Source organism: Ostreococcus tauri, assembly GCF_000214015.3.
Source record: "Ostreococcus tauri WGS project CAID00000000 data, contig chromosome 04, whole genome shotgun sequence".
NCBI classification, from domain to species: domain Eukaryota; kingdom Viridiplantae; phylum Chlorophyta; class Mamiellophyceae; order Mamiellales; family Bathycoccaceae; genus Ostreococcus; species Ostreococcus tauri.
The window spans coordinates 458009-479421 of NC_014429.2; the positions used below are offsets into that span (position 1 = coordinate 458009).

The window sequence follows — 21413 nt, forward strand, 5'->3', positions numbered from 1 at the left end:
TGGGGGAAGGACGACGCGACGCTTCGCGAGACGCGCGCGCTCGGCGAAAACGTGGGATACGTCGTGGCAAATTTTAGCGCCGAGATGCGATACAAGGGGTACGATAAGATTGGTCGTGGTCGAGTGCGAGGCGCGCGCGCGGTGGCGGTGCAATCCGAGATGCTCTCGTCGACGTTGGTGCGCCGAGCGCGTCGAGCGGGATTGGCCGTGCACGTGTGGACGGTGAACGACGAGGAGCGGATGCGACGCACCCTGAATCACGGCGTCGACGGCATACTTACCGATCGACCGATGGTTCTGCGTGATCTCATCGCGTCGTTACGCGCGCGTTGTACAAATCACTAGAGCTCGTGTATTACAAATCAAATCGTCGGCGCGCGCGCCGGCGCCCTCCGTCGCGCCTACTTTTTCCCGCCGCCGAATCCCGCGAATCCCATCATGGCTGCCATCTCGGGATCCAAACCTCCGAGCTCCGCCATCTTCGCCTCCTCCTCCGCCTTCTTCTTCGCCTTTTTCGCCGCCTCCTTCGCCTTTTTCCGCGCCCGCGCCGCGTCTTCGTCCTCGTACGCGATGGCCAACCGTTCCTCGAACCCCTTCCCTTCGTTCTTCGCCGCCGCCGCCTTCCGCTTCTTCACCTCATCAAACTTCGCCTTGACCTGTTCCACCGTCGACCGCTCGACCCGCATCGACACCCCTCTCGCCTTCATCTGTTTCTTCCCGTTGATGTGGTCCAGGTACGCGCTCGAGTCGTGTAAAATCGCCCCAGTCTCCGCGCATTGAAATCCCATCCCCGCCCCCGTCTCCGCGTTCACGATCTGCCTCGACCCGACGCGCGAGGCCAAATCACGTTCGTAATCGCGCGCGATGACGTTATCGAGGCGCAAATCGTCCCGAATCATCAGCCCCCCCCCCCTCGACGCGCGCCGTCCAATCGCTCGCGTCGTCTCGCCCTCGCGCGCCGTCGCCGCGCCCTCGCGCTCGATCGCGCGCGCGGCGTAGACGTCGCGATCCCATCGTCGTCGCTGGGTGTTATCGACCCCGGCGGGGGCGCCCATGACGGGCGCGCGCGATGTGCGGTCGCGCATCGTGCATCGCGCGCGACCAGGGTTTACGGCGCGCGTACGTTTTATGCGCGCGCGGTGGCGATCACACATGGAGGTCAGAGAGGCGCGCGTACGACATCGATCGCCCGATCGCGCGTCGGTCGTCGGATGGGGCGTGGATGCGTGGATGTCGTGTGGGCGAACAGTATGTCTAGGGTTTAGATCACCCCCGCGACGCCAGCGCCATCGCGCGTCGACGTCCACCGCGCGCGCGCGCGACGGCGCACACGCGCGCGCGATGGCCTCGTTCGCGGACGCGCCCGCGGGTGACATCGCCAAGGGTGCGTCTTCGATGTCGACGTCGACGGCGCGGTGATGGGACGACCGTGGAACGGCGATCGCGCGCGATGGGTCGACGACGCCCGGCGTCGTCCCATCGTCATCGCGCGCGATGGGTCGACGACGGACGCCGAGCGAGGGACTGACGCGCGCGCGGATGCGACCGATCGTAGGGGCGAAGATTTTTAAGACGAAGTGCGCGCAGTGTCACGTCGCGGAGAAGGGTGGTGGACACAAGCAGGTGCGCGGACGCGGACGCGCGCGACGGACGACGGACGACGGGCGATCGGGACGGATGGGCGGCGACGACGGACGGGATGGACGATGACGAGCGCGTTGGGATGGGTGATGGCGTGATGTGATGCGGTGACGCGCGATGGGTGACTGACGACGCGCGATGGACGGTGGATTCGTAGGGCCCGAACCTCGGCGGGTTGTTCGGACGCGTCTCCGGCACGACGGAGGGTTTCTCGTACTCCGCGGCGAATAAGAACAAGGGCGTGACGTGGAACGAAGAGACCCTGTACGACTATTTGTTGAACCCGAAGAAGTACATTCCGGGCACGAAGATGGTCTTCGCCGGTCTCAAGAAGGAACAAGATCGGGCTGATTTGATCGCGTACCTCAAGGATGCGACCAAGTAAGCGCGCGGCGTCTCTCGCGTCGACGCGCGAACGCGCGAACGCGCTCGCGCCCGCGCCTCGACGCGCGATCGATCGCGTAGTATCATGCTCTAAATAATATGTCACAGTCGTCTTGAATCTCAAGTCGGCGCGCACGTCGACGCATTTTCGCTCGCGCGTCTTCCGTTCGTCGCTCCGCGCGCGTCCCTAACCCTCTGTGGCTGATCCGACGCCATTGTTCGCCGACGCGTCGTCGTTCGTCGCGTGATTCGCCCGCGCGCGCGCGAACGACTTGACGCGAACGCTCACGACGGGAGGAGCGCTCGAACGCGCGCGCTCGAACGCGCACGCGAACGCGATCGGAGATCGTCGGTCCGAATTGAGCTTGGAAATTTGTCCCACTCACGTCTCGATCGGCCCCAAAGCGAGCTTCGCGCGCACGGTGAGAATCGCACGACATGTACGGGGGCGATGAAGTGAGCGCGGTGGTCCTGGACCTAGGTACACACAGCGTCAAGGCTGGGTACGCGGGACAGGATACGCCGCAACACGTGTTTACGAGCTCAGTCGGCGCGCGGGCGAAAGGCGGCGACGTGGACATGACCGAGGGTGGGAGTCAGAGCTCGAGGGACATTTTCGTCGATAGCATGGGGATCAGACGCGACGAGGTCGACGTGACGTCGCCGTACGGGGAAAATGGTATGCTTGAGGACTGGGAGGCGGTGGAGGGAATTTGGGAGCACGCGTTGAAGAAGTGCTTGACGATTCAGACAGATGAGCATCCGGTTCTCATGAGCGAGCCGGTGCATAACTCGGACGGGGTTCGATCGAAGATGGTCGAGTTAATGTTCGAGAAGTACGCGCCACCGGCGCTGTTTTTGGCGAAGAATCCGGTGCTGAGCTCGTTCGCCGTCGGCAAGGCGTCGAGCTTGGTCATCGACATTGGCGGCCGAAACACCACGGTTACCGCCGTTCATGAAGGTTACGCGTTGCAAAAGTCCGTCACGCGATCTCCCCTCGGCGGCGAGGCGCTCACAGACGTTATTTTGGCCCGATTAGAGAAACAAAAGGTAGAAGTTAGACCGCGGTACGCCTTCACCAAGAAGGAGAAGGGCGACGGTGAGTTCACCGTGAAAGCGGTGAATCATCCGAAGACGTCAGCGTCTTACTCTCTTTTTAAGCGTAGAGAAATCGTGGAGGACCTCAAGGCGACCGTCTATCAACTGAATGACCACTTCTTCAGAGGAGATGAGCATAAGAATGTGGCGGGGATCACGTATGAGTTACCGGATGGTAACACAATCGAGGTTGGCGCCGAGAGGTTCCAAATCCCTGAGCTCTTATTCCAACCGGATATATTGAAAGATCTCGACGTCAACGTCCCGAGTCTCAGCGGTGATGTCAAATTGAAGAGCATTCAAGAGTTGGTCCTGGAGTGCATCAACAATTCCGATGTCGACGTGCGAAAGGATTTGTGGGGTAACCTCGTCTTATGCGGGGGTGGCAGCATGTTTACCAACATGCGCGAGCGTCTGGATGGTGCTCTATTCGACCACGCGCCTCAAAATGTCAAAACCAAAGTTGTGGCGAGCATGAATAGCGTCGAGCGGCGCTTCTCGACGTGGATCGGAGGTTCCATTCTTGCCTCGCTCGGTTCGTTCCAACAACTCTGGATGAGTAAACAGGAGTACGAGGAGCATGGGGCGAACTTGGTTCTGCGCAAATGTCCGTGATCGCATTCTCTATTAGCCCTAACTCGATTATGTGATGATCATCCAAGTGCGTTGGAAAAAGTTCGTTTCAATTTCATACAAACACTTTCACGTTTCGTCGTCTCGATGAGCAGTCAGTCATCTCTTGAAACGCTTTTGCCGCATCTCAATCAGACGCTGGCGCTTCAAATCGTCGTAAATCTTCCTATATTTCGCGTAATCGATGCTTACATCCTCCTCGTTCTCGCAGCCAAGCTCTTCCCACAGCTTTTTCTTCACGCCTCCGGTGCCCTCGAGGACGGCCTCAAAAACGTTATTAAACGCCTTTCGTCTTGAGAGCCAATACTCCATGGCCTTCAAGAAAGCGTCCTCGATCTTCACCCGATCACTTTCCGTGATGACGTCACCGTTCGCACTTCGCTCTCTCAACGGACCGAGCTTGCTCTGCGACGCTTCGTTCTCCGCCTCGAGCGCCTTCAACTCTTTCTCCATGTCCTCCACGCTCGACGCCTCCTTGAGCGACTGCAACTGCGCGCGCAACGCCTTCACCGCGTCGTGCACCACCCCCGCCTCCGCCATCGTCGTCTTCGTGCGTTCGTTCAGCATCTTCAATTCCTCCGCGCTCATCACCTCGCCGTCCTGTATCGGATAGTACACCTTTTGCGTCGTCTTCCCCGAGCTCTCCTTGAACGCCAATCGCCCGCCCTCCGCCAGATTATCGAGATACTTCTGCGCCAGCCCCTTCTTCACCCCTCGCGCCCCCATGGCGTCGCCCACGTTCGTCGCGTTCAGCGGACGATTCATCCCGGTGACGTACTCCAGAACCGCGTCCATGGTCAAAGCGCGCGCGTTCGATCGGTCGCGGCGCGCGAGCTGTCTCTCGCGCGTTTGAAAGAAATCCCTTCCGTCACCGCGCACCGCGCCTCGCGCTCGGCGCGCGCGCTCGACGACGAGGTCGAAGGAACACGCCGCGGCGCGTCCACGTCGCGGGCGAGGACGAACGCGGCGTGAAGTGCGCCGTGGGACGACGGTCGCGCGCGACGGGGCTAATCGCGGCACCCACGAGACGAAACCCCGTCAGTGGTCCAACACACCTAGGGTACGGCGATCCGGACCCAGAGTCGTTGATTCCCCGTCGCGTCGCCACCGCTCGTCGACGACGCCGAGCGCGATGGCGACCGTGAACCAGGTCGTCGAGCGCGGATGCTCCATGCTCGTGCACTTCGACCGAGCGACGAGCGCGGCGGAGCTGCGAGAGGCGTTGGAGACGGGCACGCCCGAGGAGAAGGCGGACGCCATGCGTAAGGTGATCTCACTCCTGTTGGGAGGGGAGTCGATGCCGCAAATGTTCATCACGATCGTGCGATACGTCCTGCCGAGCGACGATCACACGGTGCAGAAGCTGTTGTTGCTGTACATGGAGATGATCGAGAAGTGCGGGCCGGATGGGAAGATCTTACCGGAGATGATCTTGCTGTGTCAAAACTTGCGAAACAACTTGCAGCATCCGAACGAGTTCTTACGCGGGTGCACGTTGAGATTTTTGTGCAGGATCACCGAACACGATTTACTCGAGCCGTTGATCCCTTCCATAGTGCAGAACCTCGAGCACAGGCATCCGTACGTGCGGAGGAACGCGGTGATGGCGATCAATAAAATTTATGCCCTACCAGAGGGCGAGCACTTGATCCCAGACGCGCCGGAGATCATCGAATCTTTTCTGATGAGCGGGGAGAACGATCTCGGGACGAAGAGAAACGCGTTCTTGATGTTATACACGCACGCTCAGGATCGCGCGGTGAACTATTTGATGAGCAACCTGGAGACAGTGTCCTCTTGGGGGGACATCATGCAGACGGTGGTGTTGGACCTGATTCGCAAGGTTTGTCGCTCGGATCCCACGCAAAAGGGCAAGTACATCAAGATCATCCTGATGTTGCTCGGTACGAACAACGCGTCGGTCGTGTACGAGTGTGCGAACACGCTCGTGGCGCTTTCGAACGCGCCGACCGCGATCAAGGCGGCGGCGAACTGCTACTGCCAGTTGCTCGTGAGCCAGAGCGATAACAACGTCAAGCTCATCGTGCTTGATCGCTTGATCGGTCTTAAGAAATCTTACAGAGAGATGCTCCAAGGGATGGTGATGGACATCTTGCGGGCGGTTTCGTCGCCGAATATCGACATCAAGCGCAAGACGATCGACTTGGTGCTAGACTTGATCACTCCTCGAAACATCGACGACGTAACAAGCATGTTGAAGACGGAGGTCATCAAGTCCCAAGGTGAAAGCACGCCGGAGACAGGAGAGTACCGACAAATGCTTGTGCAGGCGATTCATAAGTGCGCGCTCAAATTCCCGGAGGTTTCGGGCTCGGTCATTTACTTGCTGATGGATTTCTTGAGCGATGCCAACAGCGCGAGCTCTGCGGATGTTGCATACTTTGTGCGCGAAATCGCGTTCACGAACAAAGCACTGCGACCTGGAATCATCGAGCATTTGCTCGACCTGTTCTCCACGATTCGTAGCAGTCGAGTGTGCGCGACGACACTTTGGATCATCGGGGAGTTTACCAAGTCTGAACAGGAAGTGGACGCGGCTCTCGAAGTCATTCGCATGAGCATGGGCCCGGCGCCCCTCGTTGAGGTCACCGCCAAGGATGCTGAAGCCGATGGTGACGACGTGGTTGAACCAGTAGCTCGCCCCACAGTGTTGGCGGATGGTACATACGCGACTCAAGCGGCTTTCACGGCGTCGAAGGCGATTCCAGTTCTCCCGAACTTGCGAGAGTTGTTGCTCAAGGGTGACTTCTTCTTGGCGTCCGTCATAGCCAGCACGCTCACCAAGATCGCTCTGCGCGCGATGACTTTTGACACGGTTCCTCAAAAGAGAAAGAACGCCATCCAAGCCGAGTGCATGTTGTACATTGTTTCTATGTTGCGTCTCGGTACCAGTGACACGTTGGCGCTTGAGATAGACCAAGACTCCAAGGCTCGCCTCGAGTTGTGCTTCCACGTCATTAGCCAACCAGACGAGGCGGACAGGGAAGTCTGGCTCCAATCGTGCGGTGAGGCTTTCGCCGTCATGATTGAGGATAAGCTCCGACGCGAGGAGCGTGCGAGTCAAAACCAAGACTCCGTCCCAGCCTCGCAGGCTGATGACTTGATCGATTTCCATCACCTCAAGTCTCGCAAGGGTATGTCGCAGCTTGAGATTGAAGATGCCGTCGCGACGGATCTGGCGCGCGCCACGGGTTTCATGGATTCTGTGAAGAAGGACGGCCGAAGCCTGGATCGTGTGATGCAGCTGACCGGCTTAAGCGACGTCGTCTACGCGGAGACTTATGTCACCGTGCACCAGTACGACATTACACTGGATGTCACGATGACAAACCGCACGGATGAGCCGTTAGCAAACGTAATGCTCGAACTCTCAACCATGGGCGATTTAAAGCTGGTTGAACGTCCGCAAGCGTTTTCGTTGGCTCCGTTTGCGACACATAACCTTCGCGCAAGCATCAAGGTGAGCTCAACGGAGACTGGCGTCATCTTTGGGAACATCGTGTACGAAAGCGCACGCTCTGATCGTAACGTCATCGTCTTGAACGACGTGCACATCGACATCATGGACTACATCATTCCAGCGACGTGCAGCGACAGTGCTTTCAGAAGCATGTGGGCGGAGTTTGAGTGGGAAAACAAGGTGGCGGTGAACACGAACATCAACAACGTTCGCGACTACTTGGATCACATCGTGACTAGCACGAAGATGAAGTGTCTCACACCTCCGAGTGCGCTTGATGGTGATTGTGGCTTCCTTGCCGCCAACTTGTACGCCAAGTCTGTATTCGGCGAGGATGCCCTCGTGAACATTTCCATCGAGAGCACGGATGCCGGAGAAGTCAGCGGTTTCATTCGCATTCGCTCAAAGACGCAAGGCATCGCGTTGTCACTGGGGGACAAGATCACCGCAAAGCAAATGATCAATGCTTAGGATTCTAATCACAACATTAGCACACACGACGCACGCTCACTTCGACGTAATCTTGATGTTCTTACCACCCAACTCTGGGATCCCCGCGTTTCGCGCCTCGTATTCCGGGAAGACCGCGAGACACTTACCGACGCACTTCGGCGCGAAACGCACGTATCCGCACACACGGTCGGCGCAAAACTGCACGAAACCCCATAACTCTTTGTACCTCGCCGCTCGTTTCGCGTTTAACTTCTCATACTTTTTTGGGTTTACTTTCAACGCGTCTCGCGCGTCCGATTCCTCAAACGTCTTCGGCGTCCCCGCGATCACCTCAACCGTCAGAGGCTTATCCCCGAAGATCTTCGACGACTCTAAATTCGCCCGCGCCGTCTCCGCGATCGTCTTCTCCGACTCGGTCGCCGCGTAAATCACCGGCGCGTACTCCGGCCCCATCTTGAGCTCCTCCGCCGTCGGTTCGCTGTGTCGCCAGTACGTCCGCATCAACGTCTCAAACGTCATCTTCGAGTCATCGTACGTCACCCGCACCCCTCGTCGTCCATCCATCACCCCCGGAACGACCTCTTCCACCCCCGCGTACCGCAGATCGACGTACTCGCGCTCGAGGAACGCCGCGTCGCCCGCGCCCACGTACATCGTTCCCGCCCTCGCCTCTCGCATCGGCGCGAGCGCGAGCGCGAGCGCGCACGACGCCGCCGCCGCGCGCGCGCGACGCACGCGCGCGTCCGACGTCGGTTCGCCCGCGTTCGCCGCCCGCGCGGGCGTCGCGCGCGTCGACGCCCGCGTCGTCGTCCCCGTCGCCATCGCTCGCGCGCGACACAGTGCGGCGCGACATGCTCGCGCGCACGTCGACGCGCGCGTCCACGGCACGGGCGCGCGCGCGATCGTCGCGATCGTCGAATGCGGGCGCGCGGGCGCCGGGCGAGCGAGCGGCGCGACGCCATCGCGCGCGGACGCGCGCGTCGAACGACCCGGCGGCGACGACGGCGACGGCGCGCGAGCGCGCGCGGTGTTACGGATGCGGCGTCGGCGTGCAGACGCGATCGAACGACGTCGCGGGGTACGTCGATGTCGCGACGTACGAGCGAAAGGCGACGCACGGACAGTGGGACATGATGCTGTGCGCGCGGTGCGCGAAGCTGAGCAACGGCGCGTACGTGAACGCGGTGGAGGGCCAGGGGGGGGTGAAGGCGTCGCCGGGGTTGATCACGCCGAAAGAGCTGCGGGATCAGTTGAAACCGATCCGGGAGAAGAAGGCGCTGGTGGTGAAAGTCGTGGACGCGACGGATTTCCACGGGAGTTTTTTGAAAAAGGTGAGAGACGTCGTCGGCGGGAACCCGATTGTGTTGGTGGTGACGAAGATTGATTTATTGGGGAATGCGGTCGATCACGACGCGTTGGAGCGGTGGGTGGCGAAAGAGGCGGAGACGAGGAGGCTCACGCTGGCGGGAATCGCGCTCGTGAGCTCGAGAAGGGGTTCGGGAATGCGAGAGGCGGTGCTGCAGATGATGCGCGAACGCAACGGTCGGGACGTCTACGTCATCGGCGCCGCGAACGTTGGGAAAAGCTCGTTCATCAGGGCCGCGATGGAAGAATTGCGTTCGGCTGGAAACTACTTTGCGCCGACGAAACGATTACCAGTGGCGAGCGCGATGCCGGGGACGACTCTCGGGGTGATACCTCTGAAGGCGTTCGAGGGAAAGGGCGTCTTGTTCGACACTCCGGGGGTTTTCTTGCATCACAGATTGAACTCTTTGCTCAGCGCAGAGGATTTATCGGAGATGAAACTAGGCTCATCGCTTAAGAAGTTCGTCCCACCCACACCCGAGTGCGCCGAACCGCCGGGTTTCGCCTCGTTCAAGGGATACTCGCTGTATTGGGGATCGTTTGTGCGCGTCGACGTTTTAGAGTGTCCTCCGAACGTGACGTTCGGCTTCTTCGGACCCAAATCAACGCGCGTGAGCCTTATGAAAACGGCAGACGTGCCTGAAACGATTTCGGGGCAGGAAGAGGCGGCTTTGAGATTGGTGCAAGAGATTGACTTCTTACCGCCGATGCACGTGGACGGTCCGCTCGTCGACCTCTCGGTGTCCGGACTTGGAGGTTGGATTCGCGTCGAGAAGACTTCGGGCAGAGGAGACGGGCCAATAAGAGCTCATATATACGGCATTCGTGGTTTAGAAGTGTTCGCTCGCGATGTCATGCCGACGGCTTAGAGGAAAATGTAATATTCAGAAATTGTTTTGCCCACGTTTCAGTTCGCGCGACACATGGTTTAGTCCAACGTGTACCTCATAACCGCTCGATGATCGACGATGGTGTGCTTAATCCGCAAGAGCTTCCACCACCATCTGACGCTCAGCGCGCGCGCGGTTGGCGATACGATTATTCAAGCTGCACACGCGAGCACTTGGATGCTCTGAAACAACTTTTTGTTGATAAGCAAACCATCGCGTTGGATAAGTTCGTGGCGAGACCAACGCAAACAGACGCGAAAGGCAATCAAATCACACTGTACGATTTTACAGGAGGCGCAAAGATTCGCCAAGCTAAACAGATGGCGCGAAACGATGAGCTCGAGCACGAACAAGAACGTTTGAAACGTTGGCGCGATGGAAACGACGCGTGCCTCTAGCGGACGGACGGATAGAACGTGCATTATCCAACACTCCTTGTATTACATCTTGCGACTCATCAAAAGCCTACCGCGCCAGCCGAAGAGCCCAGGATCGACGCCTCGCACGCCGTAGCCGTGCTCCCTGTACAACGTGACCACTCCCGGCTTTTTCAGTGCCACGTGAAGCCACATTTCCTCGCATCCCATCGCGCGCGCAAACTCCTCGGCGCCGTGAAGCATCGCCACCCCCAGTCCCGCCCCTCGTTTATCCACCGCTACCGTGAGGTCAGAGAGATATCCATCGTCGCTCGGCGGCGACAGCGACGTAAACTTCCTTCGCGTCTCTTCGTTGAACGACACGCCGACCGTGGCCACTATCTCCGAGCTCGTCCCGACCTCACCGACCAAGTACGTCCCGTACGGGTAAGCCCCCACCGCGTTCGCCAGGTACACCTCCAACGTTCGTCGTTCCGTGGGGAACCCCTGCATGCCGCTCTCGAGCAACAGCGTCGCCACCGCGCCGACGTCTTCCTCGCGAAACGCGCGAACAGTGAGCGCCTCCCCTTGATACTCTCCGTTTCGCTTTCCCGCGCCCACTTGCACGAGATGCCGCCACGCGTCGCTCGGAAGCTTTCCATCGACGTTACGCGGCTTGGGGTCGGCGAACGGGTCCGTGACGGCGCGCGCGCGGGCGATAAAGTGCGCGTTGTGCTGACGTCGACGAAAACTTTGTCGACGAATGACGCGGCGATGCGCGATCGCGTGCGTCGACGCGGACGTCGAAGCGAGCGCAGACGATCCTTGACGCATCGTGAGCGATTCGCGCGGGCGCGAGAGGCGCGCGCGGGCGTGTGAGGGTCATGAGTGAGAATGCGTTTGTGTTCGTCACAACGCGGCGGCTATCACTTGACGACGCCGTCTCGGATAGTCGGGAGCGTGCACGGGCCCTCAGCGGCGGTGAAAGGGACGCCCTTGTAGGTTGGAACGCCATCGCCGTTGATGGAAAAATCCGCGCTGACGGCTTCGAAAACTTTCTTCTTCGGGTTAAGCACCGGGTCGGGTTCTCCATTGAAGCCTTCACATTTCACGCGAGTGCCGTTCGCGGCGCCCTCGGGTGGGGACACGGGCTCGGTCTTGCCCTCGGCGTTGGTTCCGCAGAGCACCATGGCAGTCGATTCAACGCCCCGCATTTTCGACGGCTTCATGTTCGCCACGCACAGGACGCGCAGGCCGGTGAAGTCTTCCTCAGAGATGTGTTTGACCAAACCGCTCACCACCTGTCTCGGCGCTTCGTCGCCGAGGTCGATCTCTTCGACGTAAAGCGAATCCGCGTCTGGGTGACGCTTCACGCTTTTTACGGTACCGACGACGAGCTCGAGTCGAGAGACGTCCACGGGAGCGTCCGCGGGCACTGGCTTGGGCTTCGGCGCAGGCTCTTCCTTCTTTGCGATTTCCTTCTTTTCGGCTTCAAATTTAGCAAAGAGAATATCGCCGTGGGTAACCTTAGCTCCGGTGGCAACGTTCTCACCGAAAGGCTTGAGCTCCCAAATCTTCTTCGGGGCCGTGCCCAGCTTGTTGAAAACCGCCTCACACGCCGTGGGAATGTACGGCTGCAGAAAGTGCATCGAGACGTACACCGCCTCAATGGTTGATCTAATGATGACCGCCTTGCGCTCCTCGGCTCCCTCACCCTTCACGGCCCACGGCGCTGCATCGGTGAGGTACTTGTTGGTGGCCTTCACCGCTTCAATCGCAGCCTCACACGCGGCTTGAATGTTGAATTTTGCCATCGCGGCCTCAGATCTAGCGCGCACTGCGAGGACGTCGAAAATGTCTTCGGTGGCGCAATCCGGAACGACGCCGCCACAGCTCTTGTTGCAAAGGTTCGTCACCCGGTGGACAAGGTTGCCGATCACGTCGGCGAGATCGGCGTTGTGAATAGAAACCATCGCGGCTTCACTGAACGGGATATCAGATCCGTATACACCGCAGCGCATCAGGTAATACCTGAACGTATCGCTGGAGAACTTCTCCAACACGACATTCGGATCCACGACGTTTCCGATGGACTTGCTCATCTTTTGACCGTCCTCGGCGGTGACGAATCCGTGACCGAAGACGGTCTTCGGAAGCTGCAGACCCGCACTCCAGAGCATGCACGGCCAAATAACGCAGTGGAACCAGATGATGTCCTTGCCGATGATGTGCACGCTCGCCGGCCAGAAGTCCTTCTTGTCTGTCTCCTCTGGCCAACCGGTACCGGTGAGATAGTTCGTAAGGGCATCGAACCACACATACATGACGTGTTTTGGGGCATCCGGCACGGGGATCCCCCAGTCGAACGTCGTTCGCGACACGGAGAGATCTCGAAGCTCGTCATTTTGTAAGCGCGCCAAAATTTCGTTCCTTCGCGACGACGGCTGAATGAACTCAGGATGAGATTCGATGTGAGCAATCAACTGCGCCTGGTATCGGCTCTGCTTAAAGAAGTAACTCTCCTCCTTCATTTTCTTCAGATCCTTACCGCTCACTGGGTCCTTGTACCCGCTCGCCTGGGCCTCGCTCTCCGTCACAAAGGTCTCCTCCCTCACGTTGTACCACCCCTCGTACGTGTCCAAGTAGATGTCTCCGTTATCCCTCGACCGTCTGAACAACTCAGCGCACGCCTTTTTGTGCGCCTCGCTCGTCGTTCGATTGTACACGTCGTTCGACACCGACAGGCGCTCGTTCAGCTTTCGGAACTCCTCCACGTGTCCGTCGACAAACGCCAACGGCGCGACGCCCGCGACCTCCGCCGCCTCCGCGATCTTCTGCCCGTGTTCGTCCGAGCCGGTTTGAAACAAAACCTTCCGTCCGTACGCCCGGTGATACCGCGCCAAGACGTCCGTGGACACGCTCTCGTACGCGTGTCCCATGTGCGGCGCCCCGTTCGCGTAGTTGATCGCCGTCGTCACGCTAAACGTCTCCGTCGACGGATCTCGCGTCCCGTCCTCCACCTCGGCGGTCTCCACCGCGGGTTCCACGCGCACGTTCGCCATCGACGTCGTCACCGTCGCGACGTCGTCCGCGCTCGTCGTCGTCGTCGTCGTCGCCGCCGCCTCGATGATTCGCTCGGACGTCACGCCATCATCCCTCGGTTCCTCGCGCGTCTCCCCCTCGTTCGCGCTCGCGTTCGCGCCCATGGTGGACGACGGTCCGGCGCGTCCGTCGACACCGCGCGCGCGTCCTCGCGCGCGTCCTCGGCGCAGAGTGACGCGGCGATGCGCGCCTCGCTCGAAGAACCTCAAAACGTTGCGCGCGCATCATGCCGCGCCTCGCCCGGCGTCTCGCCGCGCGCCTCGCATCGACGGCCGCGACCGCGCGCTACGCCTCGGCCGCGCGTCCGTACGCCGTCTTGGGCGGACGCGCGGCGTTGGCGAGACAGAAAGCGTCGACGAGCGGACGGAACGAAGGAAAGGAACAGAGACGGTTCGGCACGCTCGCGCGGGGCGCGCTGTTCGTCGCCGCGAGCGCGTACGTGTTCACGAGCGGTGGACCGTTCGGGGCGAGCGATGCGGAGGACGAACACGGGGTGGCGACGACGAGCGAGACGATGGAAAATTGGAGCGGGACGAAGACGGTGACGTGCGAACGCGTGCGGGCGCCGGAGACGATCGAGGAGCTGGAGAAGGTGGTCAAGGCTGGGAAACGAGGAAAATTACGAGTGGTGGGGAGCGCGCTGAGTCCGAATGGATGCGCGTTCGAGGAGCGAGGTATGGTATCCATGGGGTTGTTGGACGGCGTCGTGGCCGTGGACGCGGAGACCAAGCGGGCGACGATTCGAGCGGGCGCGCGCGTGCGAGAGGTCGTGGAGACGCTTCGTCCGCACGGGTTGACTTTACAGAATTACGCGAGCATTCGTGAGCAGCAGATGGGTGGGTTCACGCAGGTCGGCGCGCACGGAACTGGAGCCAGGATACCTCCGGTGGACGAGACAGTGGTGGAGATGAAGCTCGTGACCCCGTCGCGAGGGACGATCACACTCTCGGCGGAGAAGGAGCCGGAGCTGTTTAAGCTGGCAAAGTGCGGGATCGGCGCCCTGGGGGCCGTGGCCGAGCTCACGATTCAATGCGTGGACGCGCACAAGCTCGTGGAACAGACGTGGACGGCGACGCCGGATGAGATTGAAACCAACCACGAGCGTTGGATTCGAGAGTACCAACACATTCGTTACATGTGGATCCCGTACACCGATACCGTGGTCGTGGTGGCGAGTAATCCGTTGAAACCGAACGAAAAGGAACCGCGCACGAGATCGGCGTACTCGGAGAAGAAGAAAGTGGAGCCGCTCGTACGTTTGCTCAGGCAAGTGGCTCCTGGGGTCGATCCCGAGGGCATGGGCTTCGGACAGCTTCGAGACGAGCTTTTAAAGGTAAATCCTCTCGATGTTGAGCACGTCAAGCGCGTCAACGCCGCGGAGGCGGAGTTTTGGAAGCGAAGCGCGGGCACTCGCGTGGACTGGAGTGATCAAATATTAGGATTTGATTGCGGCGGACAGCAACACGTGCTCGAGGTCGCGTTTCCGGCTGGCAATCTCGCGGAAGAACCACCCGCCGCGGGCGCGCCGCTTCGATCGGATCTGCAGTTCATGCGCGAACTTCGTAAAATGATAGAGGATGACGAGATCCCGGCGCACGCGCCGATCGAGCAGCGCTGGACGAGCGGGAGTTCATCGCCGATGTCTCCCGCGGCGGGCGCGCCCGACTCTCTTCACTCCTGGGTCGGTATCATAATGTACCTTCCCACGGCCGACGAGAAGGAGCGCGACGCCATCACGCGCGCGTTCAGGGCGTACGGCGAGAAGGAGTTCGACGCGCTCGGCGACGCGTACGCCCTTCGCGCGCACTGGGCCAAGATCGAGGTTCCCGAGGACCCAGCGCGTCTCGCCCGCGATAAAGCGAGACTTCGCGAGCACTACCCCGTGAAGGAGTTCAACGCCGCGCGTCGCTACCTCGACCCACACGGCGCTTTCACCAACGCCCTCGTCGCCGCCCTCTTCGGGTGAGTCGCGTCCTCCCGCGGTGGATATCCATGTTTTTATGGGTATGACCAAACAGTACGAGGAAAGAAACCGACGCACCGAAAACGCGTCCCCCGACTCCCCGCCGCGCCCTCGCTCGTCGACGCCCGCGCGCATGGACGCCGACGACGCCGACGCCGACGACGACTACGTCCTCGATCTCACGCGCGATTGGTCCGACGCCGACGCCGACGCCCGCGTCGTGCGCGCGCGCGCGTGGAGCGCGGACGTCGCGCCGACGATCGCGCCGTCGTCGTCGACCGATCGCGCCGACGCCCGCGACGCGCGCGCGAGGGCGAGCGCGGACGCCCCGTACGCGCTGCCGTTGCCGCGCGCGCGCGCGCCGCTGCTCGTGGGACAGGCGCACAAAAAAGAGCTCGGCACGGTGGTGTGGCGCGCGGCGGTGATCCTGTGCGAGGCGCTGCGCGCGCGCGCGTTAGACGCGGACTTCCTGCGCTCGCGGAGTGTGCTGGAGATCGGCGCGGGGTGTGGGGTGTGTGGGTTCTACGCCGCGGCGTTGGGGGCGCGCGCGGTCACGATCGCGGATTGTGGGCCGCACACGATGCGGAATTTGGAGCGGACGTTGTTGGCGTTTCGCGAAGTCGCCGAGCCGGAGTGTAGAGACGCGGTGGTGATTCGAAGACATCTGTGGGAAGAGGACGCGGAGATCTTAAACGCGAGACGGTTGGGCGAGACTCCGAGACGGGTGAGACATTGGAGTAACATTGAGAGCGACGGAGATGGCTCGGAATCGATTCATCCGGATGCGACGTTTGACGTCGTCATCGGATCCGATTTGTTATACTTTGCCAGTCAGGAAGAGAGTCTCCTGAACGCGATCAATCTTCGACTGAAACCAGACGGGGTTTGCTACATAGTCCAAACGATGCGGAGTAATAACGGCGAGGTATTCGCTCGCTTCGTCGCCGCCGCTCGGACAATCTTTGAGCTGACGGTCGAATCCATCGCGCTCCCGCTCGATGGTTTTCCGGCGGCGAAAGAGACCCCGCACGCGCTCGCGAACGATCCCTACAGGTTTCTCACGCTTCGCAAACTATAGAAAACTAATCATGGTATGATACATCGACGCGTGTAGGCTATTACCGGAACGCGTCTCGCGGGCTCTCGAACGCCTTCGCGCGAAACATCGCGCCAATCGTGAGCGCCCACCGCACCCGCTTCGTGTCCTTTTCCTTCCCAGAAACCATCGGCGCAACCGCCCACGCACATTCACGCGCGCCCTCGTCCCCCCGCGCTCGCCTCTCCCGCGTCCTTTCCTCCCCTTCACGCGTCGACGCCGCGCGCGTCGACGCCTCCGTCCCGCGCGCGTCGTCCGCCCGTCCTCGCTTCCCACCCCCTTCATCCGTCCTCTCTACCCTTCCGCACCCGCGCTTCGCGTGCGCCGCCATCGCTTCCTCGAGCACGACTCGCCCGCACCGCGCGCACGTCGACGCGCGCGCGCACAGACGCTCGAGCGCGTCGTCCGCATCCGTCGCCCCGTCGCCCATCCATCGCCCCGTCGTCCACGTCCCCTCGCCCGCGCCGAGGCCGTACGCCTCCACGGCGACGCGCGCGACGTCGCTCACGGACATCGATCGCAGCGGTTCGGGCAATCGAGCGACGAGCGCGCGCTCGCGCGAGGTCATCGCCGTCGCGGCGGCGGCGAGTGCGGATGCATCATTCATCGACGCCGCGTCATGCCGCGCGTGGGCGACGCGACGCCGCGCGCGCGCGCGGGGGCACTGGACCCATCCCGCGTGACCGCGCGGTGGCGACGCGGGCGCGCGGTGGCGACGCGGGCGCGGACGGGGGGCGATGAAGACGATGAATGTGCGTGGTCGACGGGACGACGCGAACGACCGCGCGCGACGACGACGCGACGACGGGACGTCGCGCTCGGGATGCTCGGGATGACGACGACGATGGGCGCGCTCGACGCGCGCGCGCGGTCGACCGAGGACGCGGACCCGTTCGCGAGGAACGAGGGGACGTCGAGAGTTTTGGATAGAGCGCGCGCGCGCGCGACGGCGCGCGAGGACGACGCGGGCGAGGACGCGGTGGCGCGCGTGGTCGAGGACGTGGAGGCGAAGAGGGAGGCGACGAGAGCGGTTGTCGTTGAGAAGCCTGTGGTGGTGGAGCAACGAGCGGAGAAGCGGTCGATGCCGACGGAGCAACAGGACACGAAGCAGTTGCTGAATAATCAACGCATCAAGACGTATAACAACGCGCCGGAAGATTTCCCAGCCTTCATCCGGGAAGGGTACGACGTCAAGGTGATTCACGGGAACGATTACGTCGATCAAGAAAATGGGCTCATCGTGAAGGATTACGTCATCGGCGACGGGGCGAAGCCGGAGGACGGACAAGAGTGTACGTTTCAATACGTCGCGTACAACGAAAACGGTGGAACGATCGACAGCACGTACCGACGCGGTGCGCCCGCGTCGACGCGGCTCGGGATCAACGGCATGATCCCAGGTTTCGAGATCGGGCTGAAAGAGATGCGCGTGGGCGGTAAGCGTCGGATCGTCGTTCCTCCCGAGCTCGGTCCGCCGACGGGTCCCGCCACCTTCTTCTCCGCCAAGCAATGGGAGATCTTCGACATCGAGCTCGTCGACGTCAAGTCGTGCACGCGATCGGGCTTTGGAATGGTATCCAACGTCGTGTGCGAGTAGTAATTCCGTCTACCGCGAGTGATGCTTCTCTCATTTATGTAATACGTCGACGACGCTTTGTCTCGCGTTCGCGCTCCGCGCGCGTCCGCACTCCGCGTCGTCCGCGTCGTCCACCATGCTCGGCCTCGACGCGTACGGGTCGTCTGACGACGACGACGGTACCGACACCGTCGCGCCGCGGCCGACGGCGCGCGCGACGCCGTCTGCGCGGAAGAGCGCGTCGACGAAGGTCGCGTCGTCGCTCCCGCCGCCCACGTCGTCGTCGTCGCTCTTCTCCAAGCTCCCAGCCGCGAGCGGGACGTCGACGAGGCGCGTGGTCACCATTCCCGCGCCCGCGCTCGCGCGCGCGCTGGAGGATGATTCGGAGAGCGACTCGGAGGACGAGAGATTGCCCAAGCGCGCGCGCGCGGGCGGAGGACGCGACGGCGCCGGGACGAGCCTGGCGGCGGCGCTGCCGAAGCCGAAGCGGGACACGGGCGCGGGTGGACGCGAGATGGCGCTTGATTTGGGTTCGAGGCCGACGGTGTCGTCGGGTGCGATCGGGCGGAGGGACGATGAAGCGGAGGATGAAGAGGACGAGCTCTCGGACGAAGACGCGGGCCCGCACGCGGCGGATATGTACGCGGTGGGCGACGACGGACAGTGGGTGAATCAGGACGCGTACGGCGACGTCGGCGACGCGAACGCGAACGTACCCGAGGACGATATCGTCGAATTCGACGTCACGGGCGACGGGTTCGTCGATCAAGCGCTCGCGGCGGCGGCGAAGATAGAGCGCGAGCGAAACGGACGAGAAATAAAAATCGCCACCATCTCCGCCGCCGACCTGAGGAAATCCGCACGCGGCCCGGGGGCGGCGATCATACCCATCGAGGGACAGTTCTCCAGGATTCACACCACCCAGGGGAGCCAGGCGGCGCGACACAAGCACCAGCTCACGGCGCTCTTGCACGACGCGAAGGTAGCCGAGGAGCGCACCATCGAGTCCGGCTTAAAGGCTGCGCACACGCGCGCGAGCAATCGACAAAAGTACGGTTGGTGATCGACACGCTCCCGTGAGTAGAACGCATAGAAAGTTGACGTAGATTACACACCCAAAATTCCCCCGTACTCGAGCGAGCGAGACGAAGCGGCGACGCGCGAGGCGACCTAGCGCGCGGCGACCTAACGCGCGGGACCTACGAGAGCTCGTTCTCGATCACGGAGATCACAGTCTCCGCCGGGAGCATCCCCTCCGTTCTCAGCGCCGGCTTAGATTGATCCGGGCTCACGAACACCAACGTCGGCAGCCCCTGGATCTGCAGCTGCGTCGCCAGCTCCGTCTCCTCATCCGTGTCCACCTTCACGCACCGCACCGCGTCCCCGAGTCGCTCCTGCACCTTCTCCAGCTCCGCCGACATCAGCACGCACGGCCCGCACCACGTGGCGTAGAAATCAATCACCATCGGCGTCTCTCTGTTCGCCATCGCGATCTCCAACTCCTCCGCGTTCATCTTTTCCACCTTTCCGCACGTCGTCCCTCGCGCGACGATCGACGATTTCCTCCCGCGGCGCTCGCGCAGCGTCGCCCGCGCCTCCCCCGCGCGCGCGCGGAACGACAGCGCGCGCGCGTGTGCCATCGGATCTCCTCCGCGCGCGCGCGCCGTGGACGTCGCGCTCGACGTCGCGATGCGTCGACGAGTGCCGAGCGCGTCGCCCGCGCATCGCTCGTCTCACCGCGACGCGTCCACGTCGACGCCGTCGCGCGCGTCGACGACGCGCGGGACGCCGACGTCGACGACGCGCGCGCGCGCGCGGCCGCGCGCGATGGCGTCGCGCGTCGCCTCGACGCGATGCGCGCGCGCGCGGGCGACGTCGACGTCGACGACGACGCGATGGACCACCGCGCGCGCATCGCGATCGAGCGCGACGCGCGCGCGCGACGGGGCGAACGTGCTTTTTGACCACGTCGAGCTCGAGAGCGACGGCGAGGGGCGCGAACGCGTGGCGCTCAGGGAGGGGGGATGGCGGACGTGGACGTGGCGCGGGTACGCGTGCAATTATATCTCGGCGGGAGAATCGAACGATGGACCGATCGTGACCTTGGTGCACGGATTTGGTGCGCATAGTTATCACTGGAGATATACGATTCCCGCGTTGGCGCGCGCGGGGTACAGGGTGTACGCGTTGTGCATGCTCGGATACGGGTGGTCGCCGAAGGTTGAGGAAAAGTATTGCATGGAGTTTTGGGGACAGCAAGTGATTGATTTCTCAAAGGAGGTCGCGGGGGCGTCGCCGACGGATAAGACGGTGATCGCTGGGAACTCAATCGGCGCCCTCGCGGCGCTGTACGCCGCGAGCACGTCGCCAGAGTCTTGTAAAGGGTTGTGCCTGGTGAACAGCGCCGGGAACTTTGAGCCGGATGCCGCGCCGGGGCCGGAGAAGAAAACCCTGGCCCAGCGTGCCGTGGGTGACGCCAGGGAAATGGATGCCGTGGAGTCTAAGTCGTTCGTGGATGCGATTCGCGAGCAGTTCAGCCGTCTCGTGGCGACTGGGATCTTTTACTCGACCAAGTTTCGCATCAAGCAAATCCTTCAGCAAGTGTACGAGTTTGAGGTCGATGACGATTTGGTGCGATCGATCGATCTCGCGGCGCAGGATCCGGGGGCAATCGATACCTTTTATCAACTCTCCCTCGCCGGCTCGCGCACAAAGGTCAAGGCTGGCGATCTCTTGGCGGATTACGACGGCGCCCTCATGTTACTCTGGGGCGAGAAGGATCCGTGGATGACGCCCACCAAGGCGGCGCGCATCCGCGAGATCAAGCCCAACGCCCTGTACGCACCCGTTCTCGGCGGGCACTGTCCGCACGACGACGCCCCGACGGAGTCCAACGCCGAATTACTCAAATGGCTCGCGACGCTTCCGTGACGCCGAAACCGGAGTCGCCGCCGCGCCCGCGTTACGTTATTTAGCAGCCTCTTTTAATTTAAGCCACATCGCGCCCGAGTCGTCATCGACGACGCGTCACGCACCGTCTTCACCCCACCGCACCGTCGATCGGTCGACCCGAACGCGTTCGACGTTCCCCCGCCCGCGCCCGCGCGGCGCCGCGCCCGCGTCGAGCCTATCGACATCGTCCAGGGTCACGACTCACCACCACCCCCCTCGGTGTCCACCATACATGTTCGACGAGTCCTGACCCAGAAATACCCCTCAGGGTTTCACCCGTCCGATCGGATAGGATCACCCGCGCGATCGTCGCTCGCCCTCGCGTCGACGCGCGCGACCGCCACTCCGCGTCGACGCACGTCGCTCGCCGTCGCACGAAAACTTTTACACAAAGTTTTCACCTCACGCGCGATCGAACGCCTC

General features: G+C 61.8%; 18 protein-coding genes across 18 annotated transcripts; 10 read left to right on the plus strand and 8 right to left on the minus strand.

Moving 5' to 3' along the window:
• On the plus strand, window positions 1–345 carry OT_ostta04g02560 (Glycerophosphoryl diester phosphodiesterase; the record flags this gene model as incomplete). Its single annotated transcript, XM_003078744.2, has 1 exon — window positions 1–345. A coding segment is annotated over one exon (345 nt), but the record flags the coding sequence as incomplete, so codon positions are not given.
• A 56-nt stretch (window positions 346–401) lies between these two features.
• OT_ostta04g02570 (unnamed product) lies at window positions 402–1055 on the minus strand (the record flags this gene model as incomplete). The annotated part of the gene is made up of 1 exon (XM_003078745.2): window positions 402–1055. One exon carries the CDS (start codon window positions 1053–1055, stop codon window positions 402–404), a length of 654 nt encoding a protein of 217 aa, XP_003078793.2.
• A 286-nt stretch (window positions 1056–1341) lies between these two features.
• On the plus strand, window positions 1342–2026 carry OT_ostta04g02580 (Cytochrome c, class IA/ IB; the record flags this gene model as incomplete). The annotated part of the gene is made up of 3 exons (XM_022984509.1): window positions 1342–1384; window positions 1556–1623; window positions 1799–2026. The coding sequence occupies 3 exons, from the start codon at window positions 1342–1344 to the stop codon at window positions 2024–2026; spliced, it is 339 nt and encodes a 112-aa protein (XP_022838771.1).
• Window positions 2027–2463: 437 nt separating this feature from the next.
• On the plus strand, window positions 2464–3738 carry OT_ostta04g02590 (Actin-related protein; the record flags this gene model as incomplete). The annotated part of the gene is made up of 1 exon (XM_003078747.1): window positions 2464–3738. The coding sequence occupies one exon, from the start codon at window positions 2464–2466 to the stop codon at window positions 3736–3738; it is 1275 nt and encodes a 424-aa protein (XP_003078795.1).
• Window positions 3739–3855: 117 nt separating this feature from the next.
• Window positions 3856–4551, minus strand: OT_ostta04g02600 (Tat binding protein 1-interacting; the record flags this gene model as incomplete). The annotated part of the gene is made up of 1 exon (XM_003078748.1): window positions 3856–4551. One exon carries the CDS (start codon window positions 4549–4551, stop codon window positions 3856–3858), a length of 696 nt encoding a protein of 231 aa, XP_003078796.1.
• Window positions 4552–4888: 337 nt separating this feature from the next.
• On the plus strand, window positions 4889–7708 carry OT_ostta04g02610 (Clathrin/coatomer adaptor,adaptin-like,N-terminal; the record flags this gene model as incomplete). The annotated part of the gene is made up of 1 exon (XM_022984510.1): window positions 4889–7708. One exon carries the CDS (start codon window positions 4889–4891, stop codon window positions 7706–7708), a length of 2820 nt encoding a protein of 939 aa, XP_022838772.1.
• Window positions 7709–7744: 36 nt separating this feature from the next.
• Window positions 7745–8512, minus strand: OT_ostta04g02620 (Peptide methionine sulphoxide reductase MsrA; the record flags this gene model as incomplete). Its single annotated transcript, XM_003078750.2, has 1 exon — window positions 7745–8512. One exon carries the CDS (start codon window positions 8510–8512, stop codon window positions 7745–7747), a length of 768 nt encoding a protein of 255 aa, XP_003078798.2.
• Window positions 8513–8541: 29 nt separating this feature from the next.
• OT_ostta04g02630 (P-loop containing nucleoside triphosphate hydrolase) lies at window positions 8542–9924 on the plus strand (the record flags this gene model as incomplete). The annotated part of the gene is made up of 1 exon (XM_003078751.2): window positions 8542–9924. The coding sequence occupies one exon, from the start codon at window positions 8542–8544 to the stop codon at window positions 9922–9924; it is 1383 nt and encodes a 460-aa protein (XP_003078799.2).
• A 461-nt stretch (window positions 9925–10385) lies between these two features.
• Window positions 10386–11135, minus strand: OT_ostta04g02640 (Acyl-CoA N-acyltransferase; the record flags this gene model as incomplete). The annotated part of the gene is made up of 1 exon (XM_003078752.1): window positions 10386–11135. The coding sequence occupies one exon, from the start codon at window positions 11133–11135 to the stop codon at window positions 10386–10388; it is 750 nt and encodes a 249-aa protein (XP_003078800.1).
• A 92-nt stretch (window positions 11136–11227) lies between these two features.
• On the minus strand, window positions 11228–13507 carry OT_ostta04g02650 (Aminoacyl-tRNA synthetase, class 1a,anticodon-binding; the record flags this gene model as incomplete). The annotated part of the gene is made up of 1 exon (XM_022984511.1): window positions 11228–13507. The coding sequence occupies one exon, from the start codon at window positions 13505–13507 to the stop codon at window positions 11228–11230; it is 2280 nt and encodes a 759-aa protein (XP_022838773.1).
• A 122-nt stretch (window positions 13508–13629) lies between these two features.
• OT_ostta04g02660 (FAD linked oxidase, N-terminal) lies at window positions 13630–15369 on the plus strand (the record flags this gene model as incomplete). Its single annotated transcript, XM_003078754.2, has 1 exon — window positions 13630–15369. One exon carries the CDS (start codon window positions 13630–13632, stop codon window positions 15367–15369), a length of 1740 nt encoding a protein of 579 aa, XP_003078802.2.
• A 130-nt stretch (window positions 15370–15499) lies between these two features.
• OT_ostta04g02670 (Nicotinamide N-methyltransferase-like) lies at window positions 15500–16444 on the plus strand (the record flags this gene model as incomplete). The annotated part of the gene is made up of 1 exon (XM_022984512.1): window positions 15500–16444. The coding sequence occupies one exon, from the start codon at window positions 15500–15502 to the stop codon at window positions 16442–16444; it is 945 nt and encodes a 314-aa protein (XP_022838774.1).
• Window positions 16445–16484: 40 nt separating this feature from the next.
• OT_ostta04g02680 (unnamed product) lies at window positions 16485–17069 on the minus strand (the record flags this gene model as incomplete). The annotated part of the gene is made up of 1 exon (XM_003078755.2): window positions 16485–17069. The coding sequence occupies one exon, from the start codon at window positions 17067–17069 to the stop codon at window positions 16485–16487; it is 585 nt and encodes a 194-aa protein (XP_003078803.2).
• Window positions 17070–17306: 237 nt separating this feature from the next.
• OT_ostta04g02690 (Peptidyl-prolyl cis-trans isomerase,FKBP-type,domain) lies at window positions 17307–18059 on the plus strand (the record flags this gene model as incomplete). Its single annotated transcript, XM_003078756.1, has 1 exon — window positions 17307–18059. The coding sequence occupies one exon, from the start codon at window positions 17307–17309 to the stop codon at window positions 18057–18059; it is 753 nt and encodes a 250-aa protein (XP_003078804.1).
• Window positions 18060–18552: 493 nt separating this feature from the next.
• OT_ostta04g02700 (Proline-rich protein PRCC) lies at window positions 18553–19101 on the plus strand (the record flags this gene model as incomplete). Its single annotated transcript, XM_003078757.2, has 1 exon — window positions 18553–19101. The coding sequence occupies one exon, from the start codon at window positions 18553–18555 to the stop codon at window positions 19099–19101; it is 549 nt and encodes a 182-aa protein (XP_003078805.2).
• Window positions 19102–19237: 136 nt separating this feature from the next.
• OT_ostta04g02710 (Thioredoxin, conserved site) lies at window positions 19238–19678 on the minus strand (the record flags this gene model as incomplete). The annotated part of the gene is made up of 1 exon (XM_003078758.1): window positions 19238–19678. One exon carries the CDS (start codon window positions 19676–19678, stop codon window positions 19238–19240), a length of 441 nt encoding a protein of 146 aa, XP_003078806.1.
• A 187-nt stretch (window positions 19679–19865) lies between these two features.
• On the plus strand, window positions 19866–20969 carry OT_ostta04g02720 (Epoxide hydrolase-like; the record flags this gene model as incomplete). Its single annotated transcript, XM_003078759.2, has 1 exon — window positions 19866–20969. One exon carries the CDS (start codon window positions 19866–19868, stop codon window positions 20967–20969), a length of 1104 nt encoding a protein of 367 aa, XP_003078807.2.
• Window positions 20970–21022: 53 nt separating this feature from the next.
• Window positions 21023–21175, minus strand: OT_ostta04g02730 (unnamed product; the record flags this gene model as incomplete). The annotated part of the gene is made up of 1 exon (XM_022984513.1): window positions 21023–21175. The coding sequence occupies one exon, from the start codon at window positions 21173–21175 to the stop codon at window positions 21023–21025; it is 153 nt and encodes a 50-aa protein (XP_022838775.1).
• Window positions 21176–21413: the final 238 nt, after the last annotated feature.